The following is a 26,445-nucleotide window of genomic DNA, read 5'->3' as shown; positions in this document are numbered from 1 at the left end:
GTGAGGATACAGCCAGAACCCTGGCTCAGAGACCTTTGTGTGATTTCAGTGATGTAGGGAGGAGTGGCACCTAAGTGAAGCCACATGTGATTGGCCACACACTGGTCTCATCAGGCTCCTGGACTGGACCCCCAGTTCAGCTCCTTTCTGTATTGTCACACCCATTCCCCACTAGATAGCACTCAGTGGGTGTGCTAGCTTCCTTGTGGCTAGGACAGAACAAGAACATCTAACATTAACAAGACGGGACTTACTTAGATTTCAGAAGGCACAGTCCATGGTCATTTCTGGGACTGCGGTAAGGCATACGTCATGATGGTGGGGGCACGTGGATGGTGGAGAAGGCTGAGTGAGGAAATGAGGAAAAGCAAGGAAGGGTCTGGGGGGCCAGGCATAAAAGCATGCTCCTAGTGTTTTTTCCAGTTATGTCCTATCTCCTAAAATTTCCACAATCTCTCCAAAGAGTGCCACTAGCTGGTGACCAAACATGCACTAAATGACCCTGTAGAGGACATTTGATATTCACACCATAACAGTTGGTCTGTGACAGTCACTCCACCAAGTCAAGTCTGGCTCATGGGAAAACTATCAGCTCTATCACTCAGTGTGGTAGAATGGCTGTGGAATCCTGGATATGGGGTATATAGAGGGGTTTGATTCCTAAATCTGTCCAAATTTGGATACTGTCTCCTTTCAAGACAAGTCTTGGCTTTGGTATTCTGAAAATGCATGTTTGTTTCCAAATGCTTTGAATGCCTTCATTCTCTCTCCATCCCCCCCTCCCCCACTGCCACTCCTCTCCTCTCCTTTTTACCCTTTGTTTGAACAGGTTATTTCAATAGCTTGGTTTGGCGGTCAGATATTCTCTCTTCCTGTTGATCCAGTCTGTTGATGAGGTTTTGTGACTCTCTCTTTCTCTGTGTTAACCTGACTTAGCCCTCCTCACCCCTGGTTCTGAAGCCAGGGTGATACCATGTCCTATCTCTCCCAATCTTTTAGGATTGGAGTCTCCTGCTCCTGTCCGGTGTTCAGTCACCTCTTCTGCTTCTAATACCTGTCACTTTGATTTTTCTGTGGAGAGAAAAGTCTTGCCTTCTGAAGATTATTTTAAAAACATTTCATTTTTCAAGCAGAAACAAACATGCAAATGTCTCTAAAAAAATGATTAGAAAATTTGCATCTTATGGTCAGTTACTGAGAAGTTCCCCATTGAGAAGGTGTTTTATTTTAGGAGTAAACTTGTAGTAACCCTTTGCTGGGCTCACAATGCTTGAACGATAAATTGTCTTACTAGTATTTGTCAGAAGCACAGTTAAGATCCAAGTGTGATGGTTCACTTACAGTTCCAGAACTTGAGAGGATGTAACAGACCTGAGCTACTGTGAGACCCATTTCCATCAAGACAAAACAACCTAAAGAGGGTTGGTGATTGTGGTGACTTGAAAGAAAATGGCTCCCATTAGAAGTGGTTTTGTTGGAGACGATATGGCCTTATTGGAGGAAATGTCTCATTGTGTGTGGGGGGTGGGTTTTGGGGTCTCCTGGGATCGAGCTACAGCCAGTGTGACTCATAGTTGCTTCTGCTGCCTGGAGGTCAATATGTAGATCTTTGAGCTGCTCCTCCAGCACCACATCTGCCTGCACACTGCCTTGAAGATAATGGATTAAACATCTGAAACTGAAATCCATCCCCAATTAAATGTTTTCCTTTGGAAGAGTTCCTGAGGTCATGGTGTCTCTTCACAGCAATAGAAATCTTCAGACAAAAGTTGGTACTAGGGGCTTGGGTATTACTGTGATATGCTGGGCTATGGTTTTATTTGGAGGAATATGGACTTTGAGACTATGGATTAGAAAAGCAGTTGAATGCTTTCAGTGTGGCTTAATGGGCCATCCTCGTATGAATATGGAAGACAGCGATGTTGAAGGTGATTTGAACTGGGGGGGGCGGGGACTGGCTCAAGAGACTTCAGAGAAGACTGTTAGTATGTGACCTAGAGAGTATTCTTGTGATATTCTGGTGAAGAATGTGGCTACTTTTTGCCCTTGTCTGAAAAGTTTGACTGAGGCTAAAGTGTGAAGAGTTTTAGATTTATTTCATTGGCCAAGGAAATCTCAAGGCAACCTAGTATTGACTTTGTCATGTGGTTATTAATGTTAACTCTAATGAAGATTTATAATGAAAAGGAGGAAGCTGAGCAAGGAAAATTACAAAATTCACAATTTGAGGAGAAAAGGGGCACCAGGAAGTAGAATGGAGCAAAGCCCTGTGCTCAAGGAGATAAGTAGATTAAGAAATGACCTAAATGGATTGGTAACCTATGGGCAAGACCCAACCCAGCTAAACTTTCAATTTGTGAAAAGGAATTAAAGAAAATCTCAGAGCTTTTAATCCCACACCTTTAATCCCAGCACTTGGGAGGAAGAAGCTGGTGGATCTCAGAGTTTAAGGTCAGCCTGCACTATAGAACAAGTTTTAGGACAGCCAAGCTTAGGTAGCGAAAGTAACCATGTAAAACAGAAAGCTAGTGATGATGAACCTGAACAAAGGAATCATGTTTCAGCTCCAGTAAGCAGTAGAATTTGGCAGCTTCAGTCACATGGTACTGGCCTAGTGTCAAGAATAGAAGAAAGGCATTATGGAATCTTCCTCTGAGACTAAAGAAAGCCGATGAGGCCAGGCATGAAGCAGGGGTGTCCCTGAATGGAGGCTTAGAGGGGCCATTGTGTGAAACTGTGAAGGTAAATCCTGGATTGCCTTGGAGACTCCAAGACGTTGAAGAGGCCAAAGCCGTGGGATACCTGCCAAAAAGAGTTGCTAACAGGGAATGGAACCAACCCAAGAGAAAGAAGTGTATTGCAGTCAACAAAGCTGAAAGGAGTTGGAGATCTGAAGAGTGCTTCAACATTTGATGTGGAGAGGCAGAGTTTGGAGTTTGCTCAGCTGGTTTTCAGTCTTGTTTTGGTCCAGTACTTTCTCACTATATTCCCTTCCCTACGCTTTGGAACAGTAATGTATATCCTAGGCCATTGTATGTTGGAAGGATGTGATCTGCTTTTTGATTTTTCAGGGGATTACAGTTAAGAGATTACATGAATCTCAGAAAAGACTTTGAACTTTAGACTTTTAAATAAGTTTGAGATTGTTATAGACTATGGGGACCGTTAGGAATATTCTTAAGACGAGCCTCTCTGCCGAAGCAAATAATTCCAATCAGACCAAATTAGACCGAATAAAAGATGCCCACATTTACTGCAGCGCTTCCGGGTGGCTGGGAGCATGGCAACAGAGAGATGGGGGGGGGGGACGACCACGCATGTTCCTTTTCTGGGTGTCAACCTAAATAGCCTCTGGGAGTGGTTCACCGCTTGGGGGGCTTTTCCCGGAGGTGGAGTCCAGACCAAGGCAACTTCCAGGGGGAGGGGGCTTCCAAAGATGGATGCCAGGTATTACAGGGACCTTTGAAGTTGGACTGAATATATTTTTGCATTATTTTACATTACATTTTGCTACAAGCTTTTGGGGGCCAGGGAGTGGAATGTGGTGGTTTGAAAGAAAATGGCTCCTGTTGGGAATGGCTTTGTTGGAGGAGGTAGGGCCTTTGTTAAAGGAAATGTGTCACTGTGGGGGAGGATTTTGGGGTCTCCTATGCTCAGGCTACACCCATTGAGACTCACAGTAGCTTCTGCTGTGTGTGGATCAAGAGCTCTCAGCTTCCCCAGCACTGCACGCTGCCATGAAGATAATGGACTAAGCCTCTGAAACTGTAAATTCAATTAAATGTCTCCCTTTGTAAGAGTTACTATAGTCACTGCGTCTCTTGACAGCAAAAGAAACCGTAAGCAGGAGAGTGGAAAAGGCTGTCATCCCACCAGCGGTTCTGGCACACCTGGCTTGGGGAGCCGGTAAGTCTTCAGCACCCCCGAATTTACAGGCTCAGTTCTTCTCTAGCAGCTTCCGTTACTGAAACCCCATCCCTAATCTTTTAAGAAAGTCCAGGTAACCACTGGCCATAGAAAGTGACTTTAGATATACAGAAGTACTTCCTTATCTAGGTGATACTTAACCAGTTATTGGCAAATCTCAGAAACATTAGTAAGACAATTAAGCCTAGTTAGGCCACAGAATTGTTTGTAAAACTGAATTTATTAAACTGCTCATAATTAAAAAATATTAAATGCATAGAAATTAACAAACATCAGTTACAAACATCACACCGATGCTACATTGTATGAGAAGCATCATGAATTTCAGTTCCTTTTTAGCTAAGCTGGGCACCGCTTCCACTTTTTCCAAACACAATGGGGACGCAAGGAGCGCACAAGAAGTGTGTAACCAACACGTCACTGTCTGCCCCCAAGGCGGGAGAATGTCCTACGGAACTCACGACTCATGGGCTCTACAAAGGGAGAACCAGACAGACGTCTTACCAGATGGTCTTGTTTGGTTTCAAGACAAATTACAGCCTTCTATTTCTAATGGAATATCTAAAAGATCTGAGGAACGTTTAAAGAAAAATCCCCTGAGTATCGGGTCTACTGCTTCAGTTGATTATAAAATTCGAAGGCAATAGAGAAGGATAGAACTTTTCTAGTGGTTAACGCCAGACAGGTGGAGGGCCAGATCCTTGCCCCACTGGCTACTGTCATGGTTTTCCTGGGTTCAGGGGCTACCTCACTGCTACTGGCAAATGTAGATTGCCACTGCAGGTGCCCCCCATTCCTCCCCAAAACCATCTTGGCACAGGCCTCACAGGAATGATACTGATGCCATGGAACCCTGCAGCTCACCATAACTCAGCCTTTCAGCAACACACTGTGTCAGACAATATGCTTGCTCCCTTTGGAAATGCAGCAGGGTTTTCTTTTTTTTTCTCTTCTTTCTTTCTTTCTTTCTTTCTTTCTTTCTTTCTTTCTTTCTTTCTTTCTTTCTTTCTTCCTTTCTTTTTTGGCTGTTTATGTTTTCTTCTTCTGCCCACAGTGGCACTTTCTACACTCTTGGCTGAGGGATATAGATGAATAAATGCACGTTTCATTGAAGTTTCCTTTGTGAAGGCAGAGAGGAGGAAAAGAGAGATGCAAAGATTTCCTTTCCTATGGCGTAAAGTGCGAGAACTTTCCATCCTGCTAAAATGAGTGCAGGCTCTGGAGAAGAGATAACAGAGGGAGTGAGGAACTCCAGGGCATCTGGGTGGGGACAGGGAGTGGCACCTGGTGTCACCTGTGGAGTGAGGACACCCCTGGTATGGGGGGAGCCGCCATTTCTGTCTCAGCACAGTTAGACACTGTATGGCAGCTCCTCGACTCAGTAGCGGTGGGGGAAATGTTCCCGCGGACACACTGGGCTACTCAAAAGCCCAGAACACTGCTTTGTTTAACTATGTTGATACTCTAAGCCGTTCTGGAAGGGCATTTAAAACTGGGACCCAGAGAAGGCAGCCTCTAAACCCATTCGCTTTCCTTTCATTGGCTCCGGGGCACCCAGGCATTTCACACCACTCCTGTAGGCAGAGGCCTATCTCAAACGGTGTGAGGCAGGCCCTCCCTTCTTCACCCAGCACTGACCTCGGTCATCCGTTGCCAAGAGTGCAAGGTGTAGCCACGTCTCCTCTAGGTCTACTGGAGGAAAGCTGAGGAGGTATAGGCCACAGAGCACAAGAAACCGCTCAGGTGAGCAGCAGAGAGGGCAAGGCACCAGGAGGCTAGGGTTGAGCAGCAAGCCACCAGCAGACCAAACAGCCCTTCCCTTAACTGCCTGATGGCCTGAGAGGCGGCTGGGGGCTCAAATTAAATCAGGGCCTCTTAAGTCAAAGGGCACACATCTGGGTAGATTTGTCTCCAGCACAGCTGGGACTACCCTGTGAGTCAGCGGGCCTAGGAAATGAACAGATGGCAAGGAAGCTGTTCACTGTGGCGAGCAGAAAGGTCAGTAGGGCTCCCAGTGTGTGACGCTGGCCACACGAGGACCACAGGACAGGACTAGTCATTAGGTTGTTGGCTGTTGCGCTGACCACGCCCATTGTCATCGGGGGACGGGCCTGTTCAGTGAGCCGAGCAGAAGGCTGCGGTGATTGGTAGTGCCTTCCTTCTGTATTGGCTAAGTCAGTTTGCACAAAGATGACGGGCTTATATTTTTCAGCCCATTATGTCGATAACGATGCAGTCACAATCATCGGGTTATCATTTTCCCCCAAGAAACTTACATAATCAAGAGGTAAATTAAACGTCCAGATCAGTACTTTTTCCTACTTTCTCATCTTATTCCCTTAGAGCAGTCAACGTTGATCAGACCCAGAGCACGCTGGGAGTGCCGTTAGAAGGCAGGTGTCACTGCGGAGTGACAGGGACAGGCTTCATTCAAGACCCTCTATCTTCATGTCAATCTAAGACAAGTGTTTCTTGGAGGTGGAAACGCAGGCAGAAGTGAGGACGGAAACTGCTTCTTACGGCATGAGGCCTCCTTCCTTAGGGCTGCAGTAAGACACTGAAATACTGTGAACTCATCAGTCTACCTGGCACCTACTATGGCATCCAGACTCAATTCTGAGCTGGCTATTGTTAATAACACAAAAGTGATTAAGGCTGAGGTATGCCTGGTCTTTGGTGATGGGACTGTCAGGATGGAATAGGTCTGGGGTAGCGTTGGCAAAATGCAAAAATTAAACACAAGAAAGTGCTTGAGACCAGAAAAGCAAAGTCCCCGGGAAGGACTCAAGCATGCTTCGAGGCTTTTTTTTTTGGTTACTAAAATTCTAATTTATCAAAAAAAAAAAAAAAAAGGGGGGGAACATATTCAGGCTTTCCAGGTAGGTAGTTTTATGCCTTTCTTGAGCAAAGGTTTCCATTTTCCAGTTCCGACACTGCTAGCGGAAACTGAAAAACAATACGGCAGAAATGGGCATCGTCGAGACTCCCGTTTGCCTAAGTGATTGAACAACATCCTCTTTAGTGGTTCACACGGCGACAGCTGACTAGTCTTAAAGTGCTTCTCAGAACATCCACCTCTCCGTCATTCGAGTTTGGGTCGCACACTGTTGTCCACCACTTCTCCCATCTTCTCGGCTATAAGTCCCATGTTTTTGGTCAGGTCTTTGAGGTGGCTCTCATGAAGCAGCTTTTGCGTGAGGTATTTCTCCCTCTTGATCTTGCTCTTCGTGATTTTCGACACATCGGGAATTGCATACGAAATGAAAAACTTCACGGAGTAGATGATGTGCTGTGGAAGAGAGGGAAGACAGCGTTAGAGGGGGCCGCCGAGCTCCTCAAGACTGTCATCATGGCAGTGTGTTGGGACAAGACAGATAGTCTCAAAGCAACAGCATGTAACAAATGACCGGTCAGCGTTCATACAGCCTGTGTTTTTTTGGTACGTGGAGAGGACTGTATCCTAGCGTGTGCATCCTCATCCACATAATACTACTTATAAAGGTGAAGGCCAGTGAATTCCTTGTCATCCAGAGCATGGGAGACTGAGTCTGAGGCCAGTCTAACCTATGTAATAAAAATAATAATAAAATGACTGCCTCCAAATCCTCTGTAAATTATAAAGTCCAGCCACTGACAGACTGTTGCATTTTGTGTACTTTTCCCTGTTCCTTTCCCAAAGGTCAATATTATCCTATATTTGTAAGTAAATTTACTATAAAAAATACCAAAATATATATGTATTCACTATTAATGTATTTCACCTTACTTGATTTGAGCTTTATAAAAATAATATTTTATAGTAGTTTAAGAATCTTTTTATATGTTTTCCATGTATGTATGTATGTATGTGTGTCTGTGTACCATGTTTGCACAGTGCCTGTGGAGGATAGAAGGGGGCATCCAAGCACCTGGAACTGGAGTTACAAATGGTTCTGAGCTGCCACTGGTTGCTGGAAACTGTTTCTGGGTCCTCTGCAAAACTGGTGAAACTTCTCTCCAGCCCCTTTACATAGGCTTCAGAAAAATGATGTAGGAGGGTCTTCTTTCTATGTGTTGCTTTCATTGGTTAAATAAAGAGACTGCCTTGGCCTTTTGATAGGACAGCAGCTTAGATAGGTGGAGTAGAACGAAAAGAATGCTGGGAAGAAGGCAGAGTCAGGCAGGCTCTTCTTTCCGAGACAGACACTGGTTAGACTCATGCCAATAAGCCACAGTCAAGAGGCAATACAGATGATTAGAAATGGGTTGAATCAATATGTGAGAGTTAGCCAATAAGAGGCTAGAACTAATGGGCCAGGCAGTGTTTAAATGAATACAATTTGTGTGTTGTTATTTCGGGGTATAAGCTAGCCAGGTGGCCAGGAACTGGGTGGCAGAAAGCAGCCTGTTGCTCCTTTTACAACAGAAAAAAATTCAAAACTAGTTTCTAAGATTCTTCACTGGCGTTTCGTAGCCGGCTCATTTACTTCCACTGGTGGATAATGCTCCTGGTGAGTAAGCCCTAACATATTTGTTCCCTATGTAGGCATTGGGCTGCTTTCCAGTTCTCGTGTCCTTGTGAATATGTAACTCCTTGAATCTTCTCTGTAAGTTTAAGAGCCCGAAGCTAGAGGGGGCGCTGCTGAGACACTTGGACACATGAACGGCCAGGTTTATGAAGTAACAGACCACTTTCCCCAGCAGTTGCACTGGCTCAGCAGGCACCCACATCCAGTGCTTTCCTGAGCATTTGCACTGGCTTGGCTGGCACCACCAGCAGGCAGTTTCAGCCATGCTTCTTCTTGTCAGCATTGGTGGCATCTCCCCACTTTTTTTTTTTAAAAAAAAAAACTTGCTAATTTTCTGATTTGCAAGTGAACCATGACTGGTCTTGCTTTGTATTTCTGTGACTGCTAATGAAGTTAAACTTCTTGTGTTAGTCTCCAATTCTAAAAAGTCCTTTTGGTTGTGTGGTTGTGTATTTTTGGTGCACAAAGGGGATAAAGATGAGTTGCCATAAAAACACTTAAAAATGGATTAAGATGAGTTTCTATAAAAATACATTAAAAAATGGATTGTGCCTAGAAGTGTCAAGAACTGCTTAGAGCCTTGGGAGAACCTGGACCAGTGCAGGCCCCCTGAGTGTGACAGGACGCTGAACACATCACAGAGACGCTATGCTGAGCAGTTTGCACATAAATCACTCGGCAAAGGGTTTAAGGACCAAGGGAATATGCAGGTATCAGGAGGGCAGAAGTCAGGGCAGGGGAAGCTTCCAGAACATGATCTGGAATGGCAAAGCTGGAAGAAGGAGTGATAGTGAGAACCACAGACATAACAGGATGGTGTGAGATCTTGGACGGCACCACAGGGTCTCTGACTTTTGCTCTGAGGTCAGAGCACAGTGGTCTCCAGGTAGAGACTGGTTCCCAGCCAGGCAAGAAATGATGGTGCCTCTGGCCTGGTAGATCTTGGTGTCCATACAGTTTCTCCAAAGGCCTATGTTGAAGGTTGGCTCCCAGCCTGCAATTTGGTTGAGGGGATGGGATTTGGCAATAGTGTGGGAGTATTGTCTGTATTCTGTCAATCATGTATTTTAATAAAATGCTGATTGGCCAGGCAGGAAGTATAGGTGGGTCAACCAGACAGGAAGTAGAGGCGGGACAATGAGAATAGGATAAGGCTAGGGAGGAGGAAACTCCCTCTGCCATTCCTGCGCAGACCACCGAAGAGGCAACAACATGTGAGCTGACAGCTGAAAGAGGTACCAAGCCATATGGCTAACATAGATAATGATAATGGATTAATATAAGTTACAAGGACTAACAAGTAGCCTGACCTAATGGGCCAATCAGCTTTATAACTTATAGAGATCTCTGTGTGATTGATTTTCTCTGGGACTTGCCAGCTGTGGGGTACCAGGCGGGAACAGATACCACAACAAGCTGGCCCCTCATGCTACATGGCAGGAGGAGGTTAGGTTATTGTTCTGGGGACACCGGGACTCTACCCCTACTTATTGGCTGCCATGAGGGGAGTGGCTTCCTCTCTATAGCCTTCCCCTGGTTTGGGGTGCCACCTCAGCAGAGGCCCAAAGGAAGAAAATAACAGCCGGAGTAAACCTGCTAGTATCGCTACAGCATCACGAAGCTAGCCAACACATGGTGAAAGCAGGCAAGGCTCCAAGCAGAGGTCAATGGCCTAATGTTGAGGAGAAAGCCAACAGGCTTGGATGCTGGGTGAGAGAAAAGGAAAAGGGCACGAAGGACTCAAAGAACACTGTCCGAGCATCTGGCCAGATGAAGACGTTACAGCGCAGAGGAGTAGACTGTGTTTGGGGCTGAGGGACAGTCTGGGCTTGACTAGCGTGGGTATGAGAGCTCATGGGAGTAAGGCAGCTGTCTGGAGGGAACTAGGCAGACAGGTTTGGTGGTGCTGGGCTCTGGGAGTCGAGGAGAGAAGCTTGTGTTTCTCACCCTTGAGGCACGATGGCAGGCTATTTGGGATTCTCCTGCGAGTGTGATGTAGCCACTGATACAGACTTACCCCAGTGCCACGTTCAGTGTATCCCACAGCTTTTGGCACGCTTGTTTCCACTATCATTTGCTTAGAAGTTAAAAGAAAAATCCCTTCTTAATTCATTTGCTGGTTTGTTGGTTGTCTGCGAATATGTCATTTAATTTCTGTGCACATGTGTACTTTCCCGGATTTTTCTGACTACTTTCTCATTTAATTGCACTGTCCTCGGGAAAGCCACTTGATAAGATTTTAATTTTTAAAAACGTGCTGAGACTTGTTGTGCGGCTTCCCGGGTGACATGCCCTTGGGGATGCTGCTCTGGAGAGGAGCAGAATGCATGCATCACCCCGGGCGCAGGGCAGTGTTCTGTGCGTGTCGGCCAGGCCCACTTGGTCCAGGGTGTGACCTAACTGTGCAGCTTGTCACTTTTTCGCAGAGATAGCTGAAGGTGTGGGCTGATGCGCGTCTGTCTTTGACTGACAGCCGCTTTTCCCTTTGAGCACACAGATCTTTTTTATGCCAGAAGATACACTATTGTGGATGCATTGTCTGGCGTTGTTACTTCCTTTGGCTGAACTGATCCCGTTATCATTCTCAATTTTTCTGCTTTTTTTTTTTTTAAGTGGTTTCCTGAAGCTGAACGGAGATGCTTCATGGAAGAGTGAGAGGTCGGCTGTCCTGTGCTCACTGCTGGGTAACATGGGCGGAGACGCTGCTAAAGGAATTCACCACCAGACAGACCTGGAGATGGCCACCTCAGCCAGAGCAGAGGCCAATGACTTAGGCAGCGAAGGAACGGCTAGAGCTGAGGGGGAGAAGGGAGGAGAGAAAGGAGTGTGGAAAGCAAACACTGCCATGCCTTTGGGGACCCTGACCTCACTCAGGGAAGAGCCGTAGAGTAGAGTTGGGGAGCACAATAGGGAGTGTGATGGAAGGGGCCCAACAGAGGAAGGGCAAGACTCATCTTCTCCAAATTCATAGGGAGCGGCAGCCAGGTGTGATGGAAGGGGCCCAACAGAGGAAGGGCAAGACTCATCTTCTCCAAATTCATCTCTGTAGAGGTTGCTAACATTCACAGGCAGTGGGTTTCATTTCTGGTTAAAGCCAATATGGCGTGATGCTGTCTTTTAAAAATATCCTGTAGGTTCACTATACATATTCTACAAGGATTTCTTGTAGAATTTCTTGTAGAAATTTCTGATGAGAAGGACTTTAGTGTTCCTTTCTTTTCTCTTTAGAGTTTTGAAAATTTTTTTTTGTTTTGTTTTGCTTTGTTTTGTTTGAGACAGTGTCTTACAGTGTAGCTCTGGCTGGCCTGGTACTCGCAGGGGTGAGGCACCTCTGCCTCCCCAGCACTGGTATAAAAACATGCCGCTGTGTCCAGCAGTTTCCCCTCTGTGCCTACGCTTGTCTGTGTCTAGGATCTAGGCCAGGGATTCTCAACCTGTAGGTTGCGACCATCGGAAAACACACATCTCCGATGGTCTCAGGAACCCCCGGCTATAAATTTATTTTCATTGCTACGTCATAACTGTAATTTTGCTCATGAACTGTGTCTCAGTTCCTAAGACCATCATAAAACACGTATTTCCAATGGTCATGGCACACACCTTGAGAACTTGTCTTCTAGGCTATTCTAGCCTCCCAGAAGCCAAGGAACACTTCCTCCTCTGTGTTCTCTGAAAGTTTGCCATCACTTCCTGCAAAGGCCTGTGGCTCACCAGTGGCTCCTGTTGTGTTAAACATTTCAGTTACTCCCTCTCGCTGCATTTGCAGGTTAGGTGAGCACTCTGAAGTACTAGAGCTGTCCTTGCCAGCTCTGTGGTTGCTGCGGAGACTCCTTCCCCCATTCTAATCTGTTTTCTTGGCCAGTCACCTGACTCTTTTCTCTGGCTCCTATCTTTGGTGAGTTGCACCCTCCTTTATGACATGTGTTGTACTTTCTGCTCCATGTCCTCCGTCACCCATTTTTTTAGTCTTTGGTGTTTGTTTTTTTTTTTTTTTAATCAGATTCCAAAGTCTCAGAATTTGTTTGATTGGTGTTTTTATACACGGCAGAAAACTTACCTACAGTGGCGTAAACAAGCAAGGGTTGATTTCTTTCTTTGCATAACAAATTTTGAGGCTTTGTAATTTGTTACCAGTTAATCCACTCTGAGAAAGAAAGTCATTGGCTAGCTCAATTGACAACCTACAGCTGTGTCGTTTTCTTAGCGCTAATTTGAGAGAGAGAGAGAGAGAGAGACACTAGAAGGAGTTGGTGTGCTACTTGCAGCAGCTGGGAACAGACACATCATAGCCTCACGGGCACAGGCCTTTCACAATCCAACATGCTGCTCAGCTCCCCAAAGGACGAGAGACACCCAGTTAGGACTGTGTTGAGTGGAATGGAATCTCCCTCGACGTGGCCCGTTTTTTAACATTTAAAGCAGACGGCCATTTCATTCAGAGCGTTATGGAAGGTCTGTTCTCAGGCCAACACTGATTAGTCTGTGTCCTAAGACAGTCATTAGCAAGCAGTAGGAAGGAAGGGTGATTCACTTCACAGAGATGCCAACACGTAAAGGACAGACAAGGCCTGGGAACACGCAAAGCTGTCGCTCTGAGAGCACACTCCTCTCACCTCCATGACAATGATAAAAGCCAGCTTGGCGGCGATCACGTGCCAATAGTAGATGTTGTGTTTATACTCCTGTGGGTGCCCGGGTGGGTTTCGGAAGTCACGGTATCTGAAAACACAACCAGGCATGTTAGCAGACAAATCTTGTGGATTACTATTGCAAACAAGAACCCAGTTTAAAACCAGAGTCGTTCTCAACACAACGACTTTTCAGGGGAACATCACACACATCTCACTTAAAGTTCAGTTTGGTATCAAATACCGGGAGAAAATTAACCCGTAGTAACTTCCTGAGCGTGTAATCCGAAAATGGTGGATTCTAGCTGTGTAAAATAAGGTGAATCTTCATAAGGTAACAAAGTATTTACATAGTTTTCCCAACTTTATCCCTGCTTTCTGAAAAGACATTAAACAATTCGGCTATCTTGGCCATCAGACCTGGCATTTCCACAAGGAATCACCACCTGCAGGTTAACTCTTCACCTAACTCTGTTGTCTTCATCGGGCTGCCCACTTCTGACTTCTCGGCTGTAAACTATTAGACCCACAAGACTGCAATTGCTGAGATCGGAATATGTGCAGTCCACTTGGACCAGTTCTTTTGCTCTGATGTCTTAGTTGTGTTACTGAAAATCTGAACCCGAATGGCTTTGAGCAGCTGAATTAAATGAATTTGCGTTTAAGAATCTGTAATAGAGAGAATCAATTTGCATGACCTACATGGTCAACAAACTACCAACTGGTAAGTGAGTTAGGGTGCACTATCCATGTTGACCTCCCAGCCACCAATGCAGAACACTGGAGACATCCCATTGCATCCATCCTTACGTTGTTGCTCAGTGAGGTGCCAGTGTGTCATCATTAGCTTTGGGCTGTCCTTAAGATGTCTTATTTCTCTTTCGTTTCACTGCTGGGAACAGAACCCAGGGCCATGCCCATGGGAGGCAAGCATTCCTACCGCTGAGCCACAGCCTGCATGCTTCTTTCTTTCTTCTTCTATTTTATTTTGCTAAATAGTTTTGCTTTGTATCCCAGGGTGTCCTTGAACTTACTGCGTATCCCAAACTTGCCTCTGCTAGAAGCAATTCACCTGCAACTACCTCCTCTGTGCTGGGGTTGCGGGCAGGCACGGCTACTCCTGCATTCATGATTTGTGTCAGCTCAGCAAGAACTACGAGCTGAGCTACATTCCTCAGCCTCACATGGCACTCTTAGAACTGAGTGATTTCAGTGTGTAAAACTCTCAGCCGTCTCCATTTCTAGAAGCCACAGACTCCTCGCCTCCATCAGTTTTATGTGTCCGTTTGCACGCCATTCAAATTTGGTTTAAAAGTTCTGCACTTGGTCTTTGTTAGCTTTGATTTGCTTGTTTGTTTTTGAGTATTACTGAAAAGAAAGCCATGTGAAAACTGTCTCTTAACACAGACTGAAATGACACCAGATAGAACTTACCACACATACCAAAGAGGCTTTCATAAGACGAAGTCCATTTTTAGACAGATAAATCAAAACTTGCCTGCACAAGGTATAGTCGCCAAGTCCAATGTATGGGTTTTCTTTGTCTGCATTTTTGAAGTCGGTGATGTTGAAGACAGAGAGAGTGTTGTTGATGTAGCCGTCCATGGTGTAGGAACTGTGGTCCCCATAGGGAGGGATGGAGAAGGACCAATAATACACCAGGCGGGGGATCATGTCTGATGTGAAAGCAATGATCATAGCCTGTGTTGTGGAAAACGAGAAAGGAGATGTTAACTTAGAGTGGTAGCCATGGTTCACTGTAGGGCAGAATCGCGGTTTTACCGAGTGGTGATTCTAAGTGTGAGGTATACATATTGAAAGCAGAAGACACTTTGGAGGGAGGTCTCCCATTCTACGGGGAGGCATGAGGGAAAGGCCCGATAGTTGGCTGCTGAGCTTGGGAGACACTTTAAACACCATTGGTTGAGATTAACTGCACTGTGGCACCATGAAGAACAGGACTGGCTTGTATAACTTGTGTGTAAATCCGTAATATCTAGTTAACCTTAGAGCTCTACCTGGGACAACCAGAAGTCTGTCATGATTTAGAATCAGCATGCTCTTGTGATATATTGTATTAGGAAGATAATCTTGTTTTATTAACTTATTTGTAGAATAAAGAATTTATATAAAACTGCTTTTTCATAAAAATCACTTGTCTCTCTCAAAGAAGAATGAGAATTGAACAAAATACCTCTCTCTTGATGCACAGTTATAAAATGGCCACTAACCTCACACTCCTTACCCCCAAGGTATCTTAGACTTACTTAGACAATCCATGGCCTGATAAACTATATTGGGTTTATTCTATTCCTCAGTCAGGAAACAAGGCCAGCTTTAAAACATCTAATCTGAGCAGCCAAACTTCCAAAAGATTAACTGGATAAAGTTCTGAAATCACAAATTATCGTATAACATGGTTTAGCATGTTCCTGCATAGAAAGAGTAAACAGGTCAATTATGAGTCTGTGTCTACCCCCAGGCAGAAGCATATTAGGCCGAAAGCCTATTTAGAACTACATGGACCTTCCCCAAAGATCTTTAATTTGGGCTTTCAACTCTGATATATAAAATTATTTTGCAGAAAGGACAAAAGGTATGCACTTTAGGCCAAGCACCAACTGAGCCCAAGAATAGACATGTTTTGGTGCAAAGTGATTTTTAATAGTATTCATCTGGACACATGGTTTAGTTGCAGTGAGACCACAAACAAGATCCAGGCAAAGCAAGCTAATTTCCTTGCTTTCTGAGATGTGAAGAATCAATCATCCCCCCGCCCCGTGTGTGTGTATGCATGCATGTGTGTCTGCTTGTCAGCAGTGAGGTGTGTGTGGGTATGTATATATGTATCTATGCATGCATGCATGTGTGTCGCCTGTCAAGAGTAAAGTAAGACAAGAAGATATGGCATTTGCCAGACTTCAGTAGATGAAGTTACCCTGCTGTCATTTAGCTCAATACTACCTTTTCACAGAATCACCAGAAGACATGCTTCAGGAAAGTATAAAAATTCCAAGAAAAAAGAAAATTCTCTCATTTTCTGACAAGGCACCTTTTCTCCCTGAATTGATCTGCTCTGACACACACTGCAAGAATACACATAACGTAGCTTGCCTCATTTCCCATGCTGTTCTACACACAAGTTCCATTTATATCAAAATAAATTAAAATTGCTCTTCAATAGCAGATGCTCTGGCAAGGCACAACAATGTCAGCTGCACTTATTTCTGGAACCATCAGCCTTAACTCAAATGACTTCACAGCACACGTCCGCTTGGCGTCTCCTGCCTTGGTGGCCTCTCTTTCTTCTTTTGTACACTAGGTGGTGACTATCATGTGGGGGTTTCAGGGGGAGGGTTATATATGTGGGGTAAGGGCTCATGTTTCACGGTTACCTGTGTGCATATTTACAATGCATTTATAAGTGTAACAAATGCTGACAGTGTGGACTGAAGGGTTTTCCATAGTTTAAGAAACAACCCAAATCTAGGAAAGGGCTTTTTTAGAGTATATTACAGAAAAAAAATAACCGGCAGTCCCAATTAGTTGGTGTGTGTGCATGTGTGTGTGTGTGTGTGTGTGTGTGTGTGTGTGTGTATGTGTGAGCCTGTGTGAATATACACACACACTCACACTCACACAGTGCTTTGGAAACCCAATCAATGCCCGATCTGTGTTCATGGAGTAGAGCCACGGCATGGACAGAGGGATTGTGTATCTAACACAATCACTCCAGAATGCTTGAGGAATCAGGAATTTGAACAACATCAATTTTTTTTATTTGTTTCTGAAGGTCAAACAAAAACCCTTTTAGTTTCAAACCTTTCTGCCAGAAGCTTCCCTAAAGCACACAGATCCACGTTCCTGCCCTGCCTAACGTACTATAGCGTACTGGCTGTGGCAGATTCGTGCTTTCTTGACTGTAGCATTTGAAAGGCCTTGTTGTCATGGCTCTAAACATCACTCTTCATTGTGAAACGCAGTGGGCACTGAAGCTAGGGGCTATTTGGGTGGAAAGAAACTGATTTAATCTATCAGTTCCCCAAAGCTAGAGGTAGGCTGCAATTCAGAAAACTCGTGGGGGTGGGGGTGACAGCTGTGTTCCACATAACTTGTTTCATTGTATCCAGTCAAGGGGGTGATGGTTTTGAGGTTCCTGTTGGTGCCTGTCAGAGTCCTCAGAGAGCTGAGTTAATGATGTCGAGTAATGAAGTTAAATAGCAGCAACTATGTGAACGAGGACCCAGCTCCATGTGTCTGCTGTAGCTCACTGACTTCCCAAACCATGCTGAGTACAGAATCATTCGTCTAACGAATATAAAACGGGGCTCTGAAGTGTACAGAGCCAAGATCACACAGCTCAAGCTGTGGTGTGGGAAGTGGAACTCAGATGGCCTGACTCCACAGCCACTTCCCTCCTCCGGAGCCTCAGACAGACACTGCCTCTCCCTCTTCTGCTTTCGCAGGACTTCGTTCATGGGGATTCAGCAACTGTGGTTTAAGAAGCTAAAATTAAAAAATCATTTGCTTGGCAAGCTGGCCTGGTGAGATTGGTGGTGAAATATGGGTAGAAATAACCCTGGTTTGGAGGATATTTGTAGGCAAGAGACCCTTTAATTGGCTGGCATTACGCTGCTCTGCCTAAAGGCTGCCTCTTGGCCTGCGCACAGACACACAGCCTGTACAGCCTGTACAAGCCAGTTGTGTTCTTTCCCGAGGTTGCTGCAGCCATGGTGCAGGGACTGCCCCACCTCCTGTAAGAGCTGTTTCCCTGGAGACAAGAGGGTAACTAACACCCAGTTAGGATGGCCAATTTCTCCTTCATCACAGTTTATATTTTATTCTATTCTATTTATTTATTTTTGGCTTTTCAAGACAGGGTTTCTCCGTAGCCACAACTAATATTTTTAAGATGTCATTTTAGAATATATAGTGATATACGGTGGGATGCTTAAATGAACCCCTATCTGTCTGTGTTTAAAAGCCTTTTACGTCATATATGACGTCATATCACTGTTTCTCTGGATAGAGACTTCAGCAGCAGGGGAGAACCAGTACTACCTGTGGAGGATGTCCTGATGGGGTGAGTCAATAATAATCATAAGCAATTAAAATGTGTTGTAAAAAGATAGTTGTACAGCGGCTAAAAGCCACCCTGGGGGCTAGAGAAATAGCTCAGCTCTTGTTGAGGATGCTTGCTGCTCCAGCAGAAGACCTGGGTTCTCTATTCCTAGCACCTGCATGGTGGTTTACAACCAGCTGAAATTTCAGTTCCAGGGGCTTCCACATCCCCTCTGGCCTCACGGAGCATCAAGCACACATGTGGTCCCCATACAAGCAGGCAAAACACCCAGACCATAAACATGACAGTGGAAGGAATACCCTGACAATCCCGGGCCTACTCACGTTGGTCACCACAGCCAGAATGGCTATTCCTTGCATGATGGGCTGCCACGCGCCGATGTCCCGGGCTTTCTCTGGCACCATGCGCCTATACTGAGTTGTTAGCTTCCACGCATCCACTCTTATTTCCAATATATTGTTCACCAGAGCCAGCAGGGGAGCCAGTGGGAAAGAGGCCACAAATAAGGTGACGAACCCAAACTGAATAACTGTCAATGGAACGGACACACATCATGGAGGGGAAGACAGACGGCAGGACAACATATTTCCCTTCACTCTTGTAAAGAAAGATAAAGGCAAACAAAGAACCCACCCGAGTGAGGGGACACATTCATGGCCAATCACAACACAGCGCTCACAACGAGACGGATTAAACAAAATGCAGATAGGAAACCTAGGAAAGGAGACTAAGTACAGCTCATTCCCTCTGTACACGTCCACTCAAAGGAAGCGCCATGTTGAAAGCTCTTTGACTCAACCACCGTTACCTTCTGGTAACACGGTCGAGTCATTCTAAGCATATTATCACCTTTTTATGTGAAGATACTATCAGAAGCAGATCGAGGCTTGGGATTTTAAAATAGAACAAAGTGGAAGTATCTAGTAATCAAGGAGAAACAGAAATGTGTGGCTGTGAAGACGATGTTCAGGGAATGGAGGAAGTGTGTTAGCGACAAGCAGACTGTGAGCTACAATGAACCTCTTCCCCCTTAAATTGCTTCTCTCAGGGTATTTTAACTCAGCAACAGGAAATACATGAAAATAGCCATCATTCTCTTGACTTCGGAAAATTAGCTTGGAGATGGGTCGAACTAACAAAACAAAGATGGAGAAGGCAGCCCAGAGACACGGGGGCTCACTGCATCACCTTGGTGCCCTTCACTATGCTGTCTGCCAACTATGAAGATGTCACCAAGGAGATCTGTGTCTATGACAGATAGAACCTATGTTCCAAACAGTATCCTCAGCTTCCGGTTTTAGGGTCAGTTGCTGTTCTTCTCTTTTGTTCTGCACCTTAAGTTCTTGGGGTGAGGACCTAGCACTCTGTCGGGCAACTTTGCCTAATACCCCAGAATTATTCAATCTCCAATCATGGGGAAATGTACTAGATAGAAAACAAAAACTTTGCTAGCAGCAGTAACAATAAGAACAAAAATTATAGGGCGCAGAACCTCCGTGGGCACTGAGAGTAGGTAGGGCAATACAAATGTAAGACTGAGTAGCAGTCGCATACATGCTTCAAGGTCAACAAATATCTGGGAGTACCAGGTCGTGCTTGGTAGCTGAGTCTAGCAGGGGAAGAGGCATTCATGTATACATTGGATTATGGGAGCCAGGGCTGCTTGGCCCTCCAAGAGCAGCCATGCAGAGGGAAGAGCTGACTGGCTCTGCTGAGGTCCACCAAGAGCCAGTCAGACAGGAAAGAAAGGGAAGGAGACATGGCTGGTGGAGGGCACGGGCCACCTGTGGGATGGTGGCATTGCTGGCGAGAGTGGGAGGACACTGTGAAAGTCACCTCAGCAGGACACCATGCCCAGAGATAATATTTATTTTCAGAGAAATGAGACAGGGACTCAAATGGTACTGAAAATTTTATCTTTCACAGGCTCGGAGGACTAAACACAGATTCCACTGTGTTATCAAACACAAAGTAACATTGTCTGTGCTCTGGAACTCAGGAAGCTTTCTAAGTCACTGGGAATTGCTAGGATGGCTACAAAGCATGGTAAGAATTTCGAAGTCTGTCTACAGCAGCTGTTATGATAGCATATATCGTGCATGTAATATAGAGTAGGATGAGACTGAGATAATTAGTTCATAACTATTTAACAGGCCCATGAAACTCTAAACTTCTGTTCATCTTCTCCCCAAAGCGTGGCTACGTAACCTTTCCCCTTAAAGCCATTCATGTAACTAATTAATTGGGGGGAAAAATAACCTTCTTTGAAGTCTTTGTGCTGGGGAGAGGCTCAAATAAATAACATTCTGTGCCCGGGAGCTACTACTATTAATGCTGATAACGGCTCTGGGAAGAGAAAGTTAGTAGCTGTCTTGCGATCCATTCCGTACTGATGCTGTGCCCTTAATAAAACCCAATCTTGATAAAAAAGCAAAAGCAAATTTCAAATCTGACCCCAGGCTGATGCACACACAACGTGGACTGTTTACTCAGCCAGACAAATCTTTCTGAGTGTTATGTTTATTTTCTAGAAGATATTTATACGTAGACTACGATTAAATAATCTCCCTCCTGTCTGCAGGAAGCACTGTCCTGGCAGATACAAACGCTATGCATACACACAAGGCCTGTCAGGTTCTTATGCCTGTTTTTCTGTTTTCCCAAGCTTAAAAAATTGTGATTTGTTGCAAAGGTTAGGTCAAAGGGCAGAGATGCAAAATACGAAATGGCTAGTCATCTTTCAGATATAAGCATGCCATTTACAATAGTAAGGTTAGTGTTTCTGATAAAAATCTGTTCTGAGATGCATCTATTTAAGGCAACAGAGCTCAAAACCGTGTTCAATTAATGAAGAAAGAGAGGGCCTATGTGGGCAATTCACAAATGGAAAAGACATTCAAGAGATGGGGCAGGGTCTGTGCCAGGACAGTCGAATGGCTCCTCTCTCATACGGTCACTCAAGGCACCGTATACAAACCCTGCCCAGAAGAAACGAGAGGCCATCTAAAGCAGGAGTGAGGTTTGAAAGGGGAAAGGAACCCTTCCTGCCATGAGGGACCATGTTCTCACAGGCTTGTCCAGTGACTCTGTTCTGGCTAATAGCAGTGCCCGCATGGACTCTGGCCTAAGCTCAGTGAATCATAACTAACGACAGTGATTGGGGTTCATTCACACACAGCACGGTCAGAACGCTATGAGAACTTATAGTGAAGGAGTACCTCAGGGAAAATCCCATTTCATTGCCTGGTAATAAATCCTTAGCTCTGAACAACACAAATACTAACAAAACCACACACAGACAGCGTATTTGAAAGTTTTGATTTTTCTCTGCTATATAATTCTGCCTGTTGGAGAAAAACATACTAACCCATAGCAATATGCTAAATAACTCTGTGGTTCAGCAACAGATTCCTTCCGCTCCAACACATAGCCCAGCGGATTTTACTGAATACTTACTCATTTCCAGATACTCATAGAACAAGCCCAGCTTGCCCATGGGCTGCAGATGATAATCCTGCTCCCAACGTGGAGTGATGTTTTCTGACCCTGAAACCCTCTTATATCGTCCAATTAGATTCATGACCCATCTGCCAGAAAAAAAATCAAATTATAAATTAGAACGAATATTGTCAGAGCCACATCATGATGTATTTCTTGCTGTCTCAAAGCTGAATATGTAATCCTCCCAAGAAATTAGTTTCTCCTCTGCATGCTAAATATCTTCAGTTTTCTATTTTTTCCATTAAAAACATTTTTTTTTCCTAGCATGAAAATTGTCAGTGAAAAAAAAAAAAAGCCAAACGCAGCTGGTGGTACCTGCTGCAGACGAGTTCTGTTTGTATCTGGGTGCAGGGGGAGCTGGGGATGCTCAGGTGACATTAGTATGAGGCTGTGAAGGGGACAAAGGGCTGAATAGCAGGGCTAGAACCTCCCAGCTAGGGACCAGGGGCTACAGACAGCCTGAGGCAGGAGCAAACCCGCCTTTGGCAGACAGCTCAAAACAGAAGCTCTTGTGGTCTCAGGAAGGAGGAAACAAGGCTGGAGCACTGGGGTGGGGTCTAAGAGCGAGGATAGGGGTGTTCTTAGGGACGTGAGGGGCTACGGCAGAACACTAAGCACAATTATAAACTAGGTCTCCAACTCAGCAAACACCTTCAGGACAACGGAAAGACATGCATGCCCTTTAGATCAGGGTGCGTAGCCAGCCCTGCACAGCCCTGCACACTGCCCCCGTCGAGCCATCTGCTTCCGCTTTCTGAACACCATGCTTCTTGTGTCCCTGATAAATGCTCCCCACCCTTTCCAGGGCAAGCTGCCTTGAAAGCAGACCCAAGATGGCAACAGAACTGGCCATGCACCTCCACCCCATCAAGAAACAGCTGGCTTCAAGTCCACCCATGCCTCTCCTATACTTCGGTTGTTAGACGACAGGTTTGTGTGGGTCTGGAATTCTGACACTCAGGACTCATGGCGGGACTGTAAAGACAAACACTACAAGAAAGCGGTACAGTGTTTCAGATTCGAGGCTGACGAGAGTTGGCTCGCTACGTACGTGGGGCTTCTCTCTGCTGCTCTCTTCAGTCATCCTGAACCTCCAGCAAGGCTTACCCAGGCTCATGCTCTTCCACAAAACATAGCCCTGGCTTCCCCATATCTCCTTGGCTTCCCCATCTCTCCCCACTTCCTCTGTAGGAGGCAGGGCAAACAGAGGAACTCAGACTCGGATACCCTTGAATCAGAACCTACATTCTCTGGCTTCCTAGCTGCTCTACTTTGGTAAAGTTAAAACATGCGGGTGTACACTGGCCAGGGTTGATGCCAGGATTAATGGGATTCATGACAGGTGAGAGGGCCAGCACATTTCCTCACAATCACAGGGTTTCCTGCTGGCCCAAACAAGCTAACCGGAAGAGGCTACTGAAGACGGAGCTATGATACTGGGACCTTGGTTTCCAGGTGAGGAATATTTGTGGACAGCAAAGCCAAGCCTCCTCTATGTCCATCCAAAGATCTGAGAAAGCACCAGAATCTGCGATGCTGTAGCCTCTCCAGCAGCCCTAAACACAGGTGGTATCCAAGGGCCACACCTAACTCAGCAGAGACCCCTCCTACCAGGCTGTCCTCCCACGTGACTCTTGGCCTGGCTTTAGGCCTCTTGCTCCATTTTCCTGAGCTGAATCACTCATCTCTAATAGAAACCCATCCATCTCTGCCTTGAGTCTTTAGAGTTTGTTTCCTGTTATTGTTGTTTTGATTTCAAACAAAACCAAACAGACCAAACAACAACAACAAAACCACACCTGGGCTGTGACTCTGGTGCCAGATCTCAACCTTGACAACACGTGAAAATTACCACAAATCTTTAAAAAAGACAAATGAACCCCACCAGAGGGCCTTTCCCTCTCCTGCCAAGACAAGAGGCAGAGGTTACAAAGTAACTTCTGTACAAATTTACCGTAACATTAACAAAACACGCACTACTAAACTTCCGTTTGCTAGGTTGTGATAATATTTTATATCTCATCTTCTCTTGGCCTTCTCAGATGCCATTGCTGCTTAGGTACATCCCCACCCACCAGCACGCATCCCTTGAGGGACATTTCACGCCTGAAGTCAACGTTCTTGTGCAGCGTGAGTGTGTGAAGAGCGAGTGTGGCCATGGAGGCCTCATGCACAGCCTCTCTTGAAGACAGGCATTTTCTAATGCAACAGTCCCTTCCCTGGTTATATAAGTACATGGTCATTTTGAAAAGATAAAAGTTACATAAAGGGAAAAAAATGTCACAGCCATCCCCTGGCTAAATATCTAAAGACATTAATGTTCTAGGTGTTTTAGGGTCTTTATAACATTCTTTAGTGTTAGCACCATCTTTTGTGAAGAAAAGAAAGTACTAGAATGCCCTGAATATCAGTGCTGGGAGGACCTGAGGGCTGACTTTCTCAGGGTTCAGCAAAACACTGTATCATTTATTCACTCAAGGGCTCAAGCCCAGCGCCTGCTTTGTACCGGGGGCCAACCTAGGTATAGGCTCCGTTCAGTCTAGGATCTGAGTTGAATGAATGCTGTGGATCTGAAATGACCACGTTTTAAGAAATTTTCAATCAAATACCCTTCACCGCGCTCTTTTGACATAGCAACCTCAAATGGAAGCCGTGATGGCTCTTCCTGGCTTGAATATTGTTCAGAGGAGTGAGGTTCTGGGAGGCAGGGGTAATGGGCACCCACTGTACCGGATTCTGTGTGGAATGAAGAGGCTAGTTCACACAGAAGCACAACCCCAGGGACACTATTCTAATCGAGACTTGGGGTTCTCAAGTCTAAAGCCAGGGAAGGAAATTAAAACCATGACATCATTATCTTTGGCCAGAATGGAAATCTTTGTAATTGTGAGATCAAGCTTACTTGAGGTCGGGATTAATTTAGGAAAGACGCCTTCCCCACTAACTTTTAAAACCTTAGAAAATAGCTCACTGTCAGGCAGTTACTCGTCCAAAAAAATTCAGTGTTAAATAATCTACTTGGCTCAGAAAATGCTGCTTTAGTAGTACAAGAATGGGTTAAGTTTTTTAAAAATACATTTTCATATTGAAACATCATGATTTGTGCATGACCTACTTTTACTTATCTGGAAAAACACGACTATGAACTTGATGAAAGGGAGGCTTGTTTTCTGTGTAGCAGGATTAAAGTTATCTCACAGCTAAAGCTGGAATCCTTTCCTGGGACGGGAGTGTTGTCTTAGCTTTGAGAAGGGCCTTGACAGCTCACACTGAAGAGGAAAAAGCCACAGTGATGTGGACGTTCGGAAGCCCAGCCAGCTAGCTGTCCCAGAGAGAACGCACCGAAACCTGGCGGTGCCAAAGACCACGATTCAGGGCAGTAAAAGAGACAAAACTGCATGTGGTGGGGAGCACAGTGAAGGACTCAGGAGGCTGCAGCCTAAACCAGGTGCTGAGTTGTGAGCAAGTCTATCCCACTGCATAGTGGGGTGGAAGACTTTACAAAGGAAGGATTTGAATCTTGAAATGTAAATTCTGAGTTTCCCTTCCTGCTTGAGTGTGCAGCTCAAGGCGAGGTGACACTCTACACTGTTGTTGACACGGAAGAGAAAAGGGTTCAAGGAGGAGGCAAAGTAGTACAGGGGGATCAGGTGTTTCGTGAAAGCAAAAATAGAAACCAGAAACCAGCTTGAAAAAGTAATCTTGTGGGCAGAGCATTGGCCTCCCAAAGAGGTTCCCTGCCCATCTCCAGAACGTCTGAAGAACACTGGGTTCTATGGAAGCATTGACTTAGGGCAGGAGACCATCTTGGATGATGGGAGCGGCAGAGGCATGGCAGACAGCATCCCAAGGGAAGGGTCTGTCTGGGTGGCTGCAAGACCAGAAAAAGCAAATGCTGATTACCTGAGACCTTCTGGAAAGGCCCTGGCTACCCAGCACCCTGGTATTAGCTCAGTGAGACCCACGTTAGACATCTGACCTCTAGGACTGAAAGACTTCGAACCTTATTTTAACCCATTGACTTCATAATAATTTGTTAAATTGCAATGGAAAACTATTATATCAAGGGTTCTGTTTGCAGGAAATGCAGACGGTGCTGGGCTGTCTACAGATCCCACAATAGGGGCCTTGCTAACTATCTGGAGGGCAACTGTGCCCTGCTGCTGTTCTCATTCACCCCTATGGTAACTGTTTCTGAAGCCTTGTAGATCACAGGTGATGTCTGCTCTTGACAACACTGAGTCTGGAGTCATGGGATCCTGGAGTTGAACCTCTCACTGCTAGGGTGATCTTGGGTAGACCATTTAACCTCTTTAAGCCACAGACCTTCATTAGCAAAAAGGCGATTAAAGTAGGATCTATAAATGTAAACTATACAAATGTATACACGCGCACATAAACATATAGATGGAAACACACAGAACTTGCTGCAGAGACCGGCACATATTAGGTGTGCAACACATTACTATTAACGACTTTTACATGCATGAGGGTGGGAATTCTACGTGGATGTGTGGTGATATGTAGTTCACAGTTCTAAAGGCCGTTTCTCAAGGGCCTCTGCTGAGTCAGTCTAAGAGGCATGTGCCACAGCAGGTGGGATTTCTGTTAAGTATGAAGATGACGGTCTTATAGAACTACTGTGTGTGCTTGTGTGCAAGCACACATGTGTACGCGTGCTTGTGCAGGAGTGTGGGAAGTCCAGAGGCTGGCATTAAGTGTCTTCACCGATCAGTCGCCACCTAGCTTTTTCCAGGCATGGTCGATCATCGATCCCAGAGCTTCCGGATTCAGCTAT

The 26,445-nt window shown here is 45.4% G+C and overlaps 1 protein-coding gene across 3 annotated transcripts in view; it reads right to left on the bottom strand.

Moving 5' to 3' along the window:
• Window positions 1-4,128: 4,128 nt before the first annotated feature.
• The window catches only part of Ano6 (anoctamin 6), a 176,605-nt gene continuing 154,288 nt past the window's right edge, over window positions 4,129-26,445 (bottom strand). For all 3 annotated transcript variants that reach the window (XM_048444763.3, XM_048444762.3, XM_048444764.3), the window contains 5 exons: window positions 21,603-21,733; window positions 18,470-18,675; window positions 14,562-14,764; window positions 13,049-13,154; window positions 4,129-7,216 (listed from right to left, as the gene is read on the bottom strand). In XM_048444763.3, the coding sequence (XP_048300720.1) occupies window positions 7,010-7,216; window positions 13,049-13,154; window positions 14,562-14,764; window positions 18,470-18,675; window positions 21,603-21,733 (853 nt within the window). In that variant the 3' untranslated portion in view covers window positions 4,129-7,009. The remainder of the gene's footprint in view (window positions 7,217-13,048; window positions 13,155-14,561; window positions 14,765-18,469; window positions 18,676-21,602; window positions 21,734-26,445) is intronic.

The sequence above is a fragment of the Myodes glareolus genome, chromosome 19 (genome assembly GCF_982192425.1).
Source record: "Myodes glareolus chromosome 19, mMyoGla1.1, whole genome shotgun sequence".
Lineage (NCBI taxonomy): Eukaryota > Metazoa > Chordata > Mammalia > Rodentia > Cricetidae > Myodes > Myodes glareolus.
This window is presented reverse-complemented; position numbering and strand designations above follow the sequence as displayed.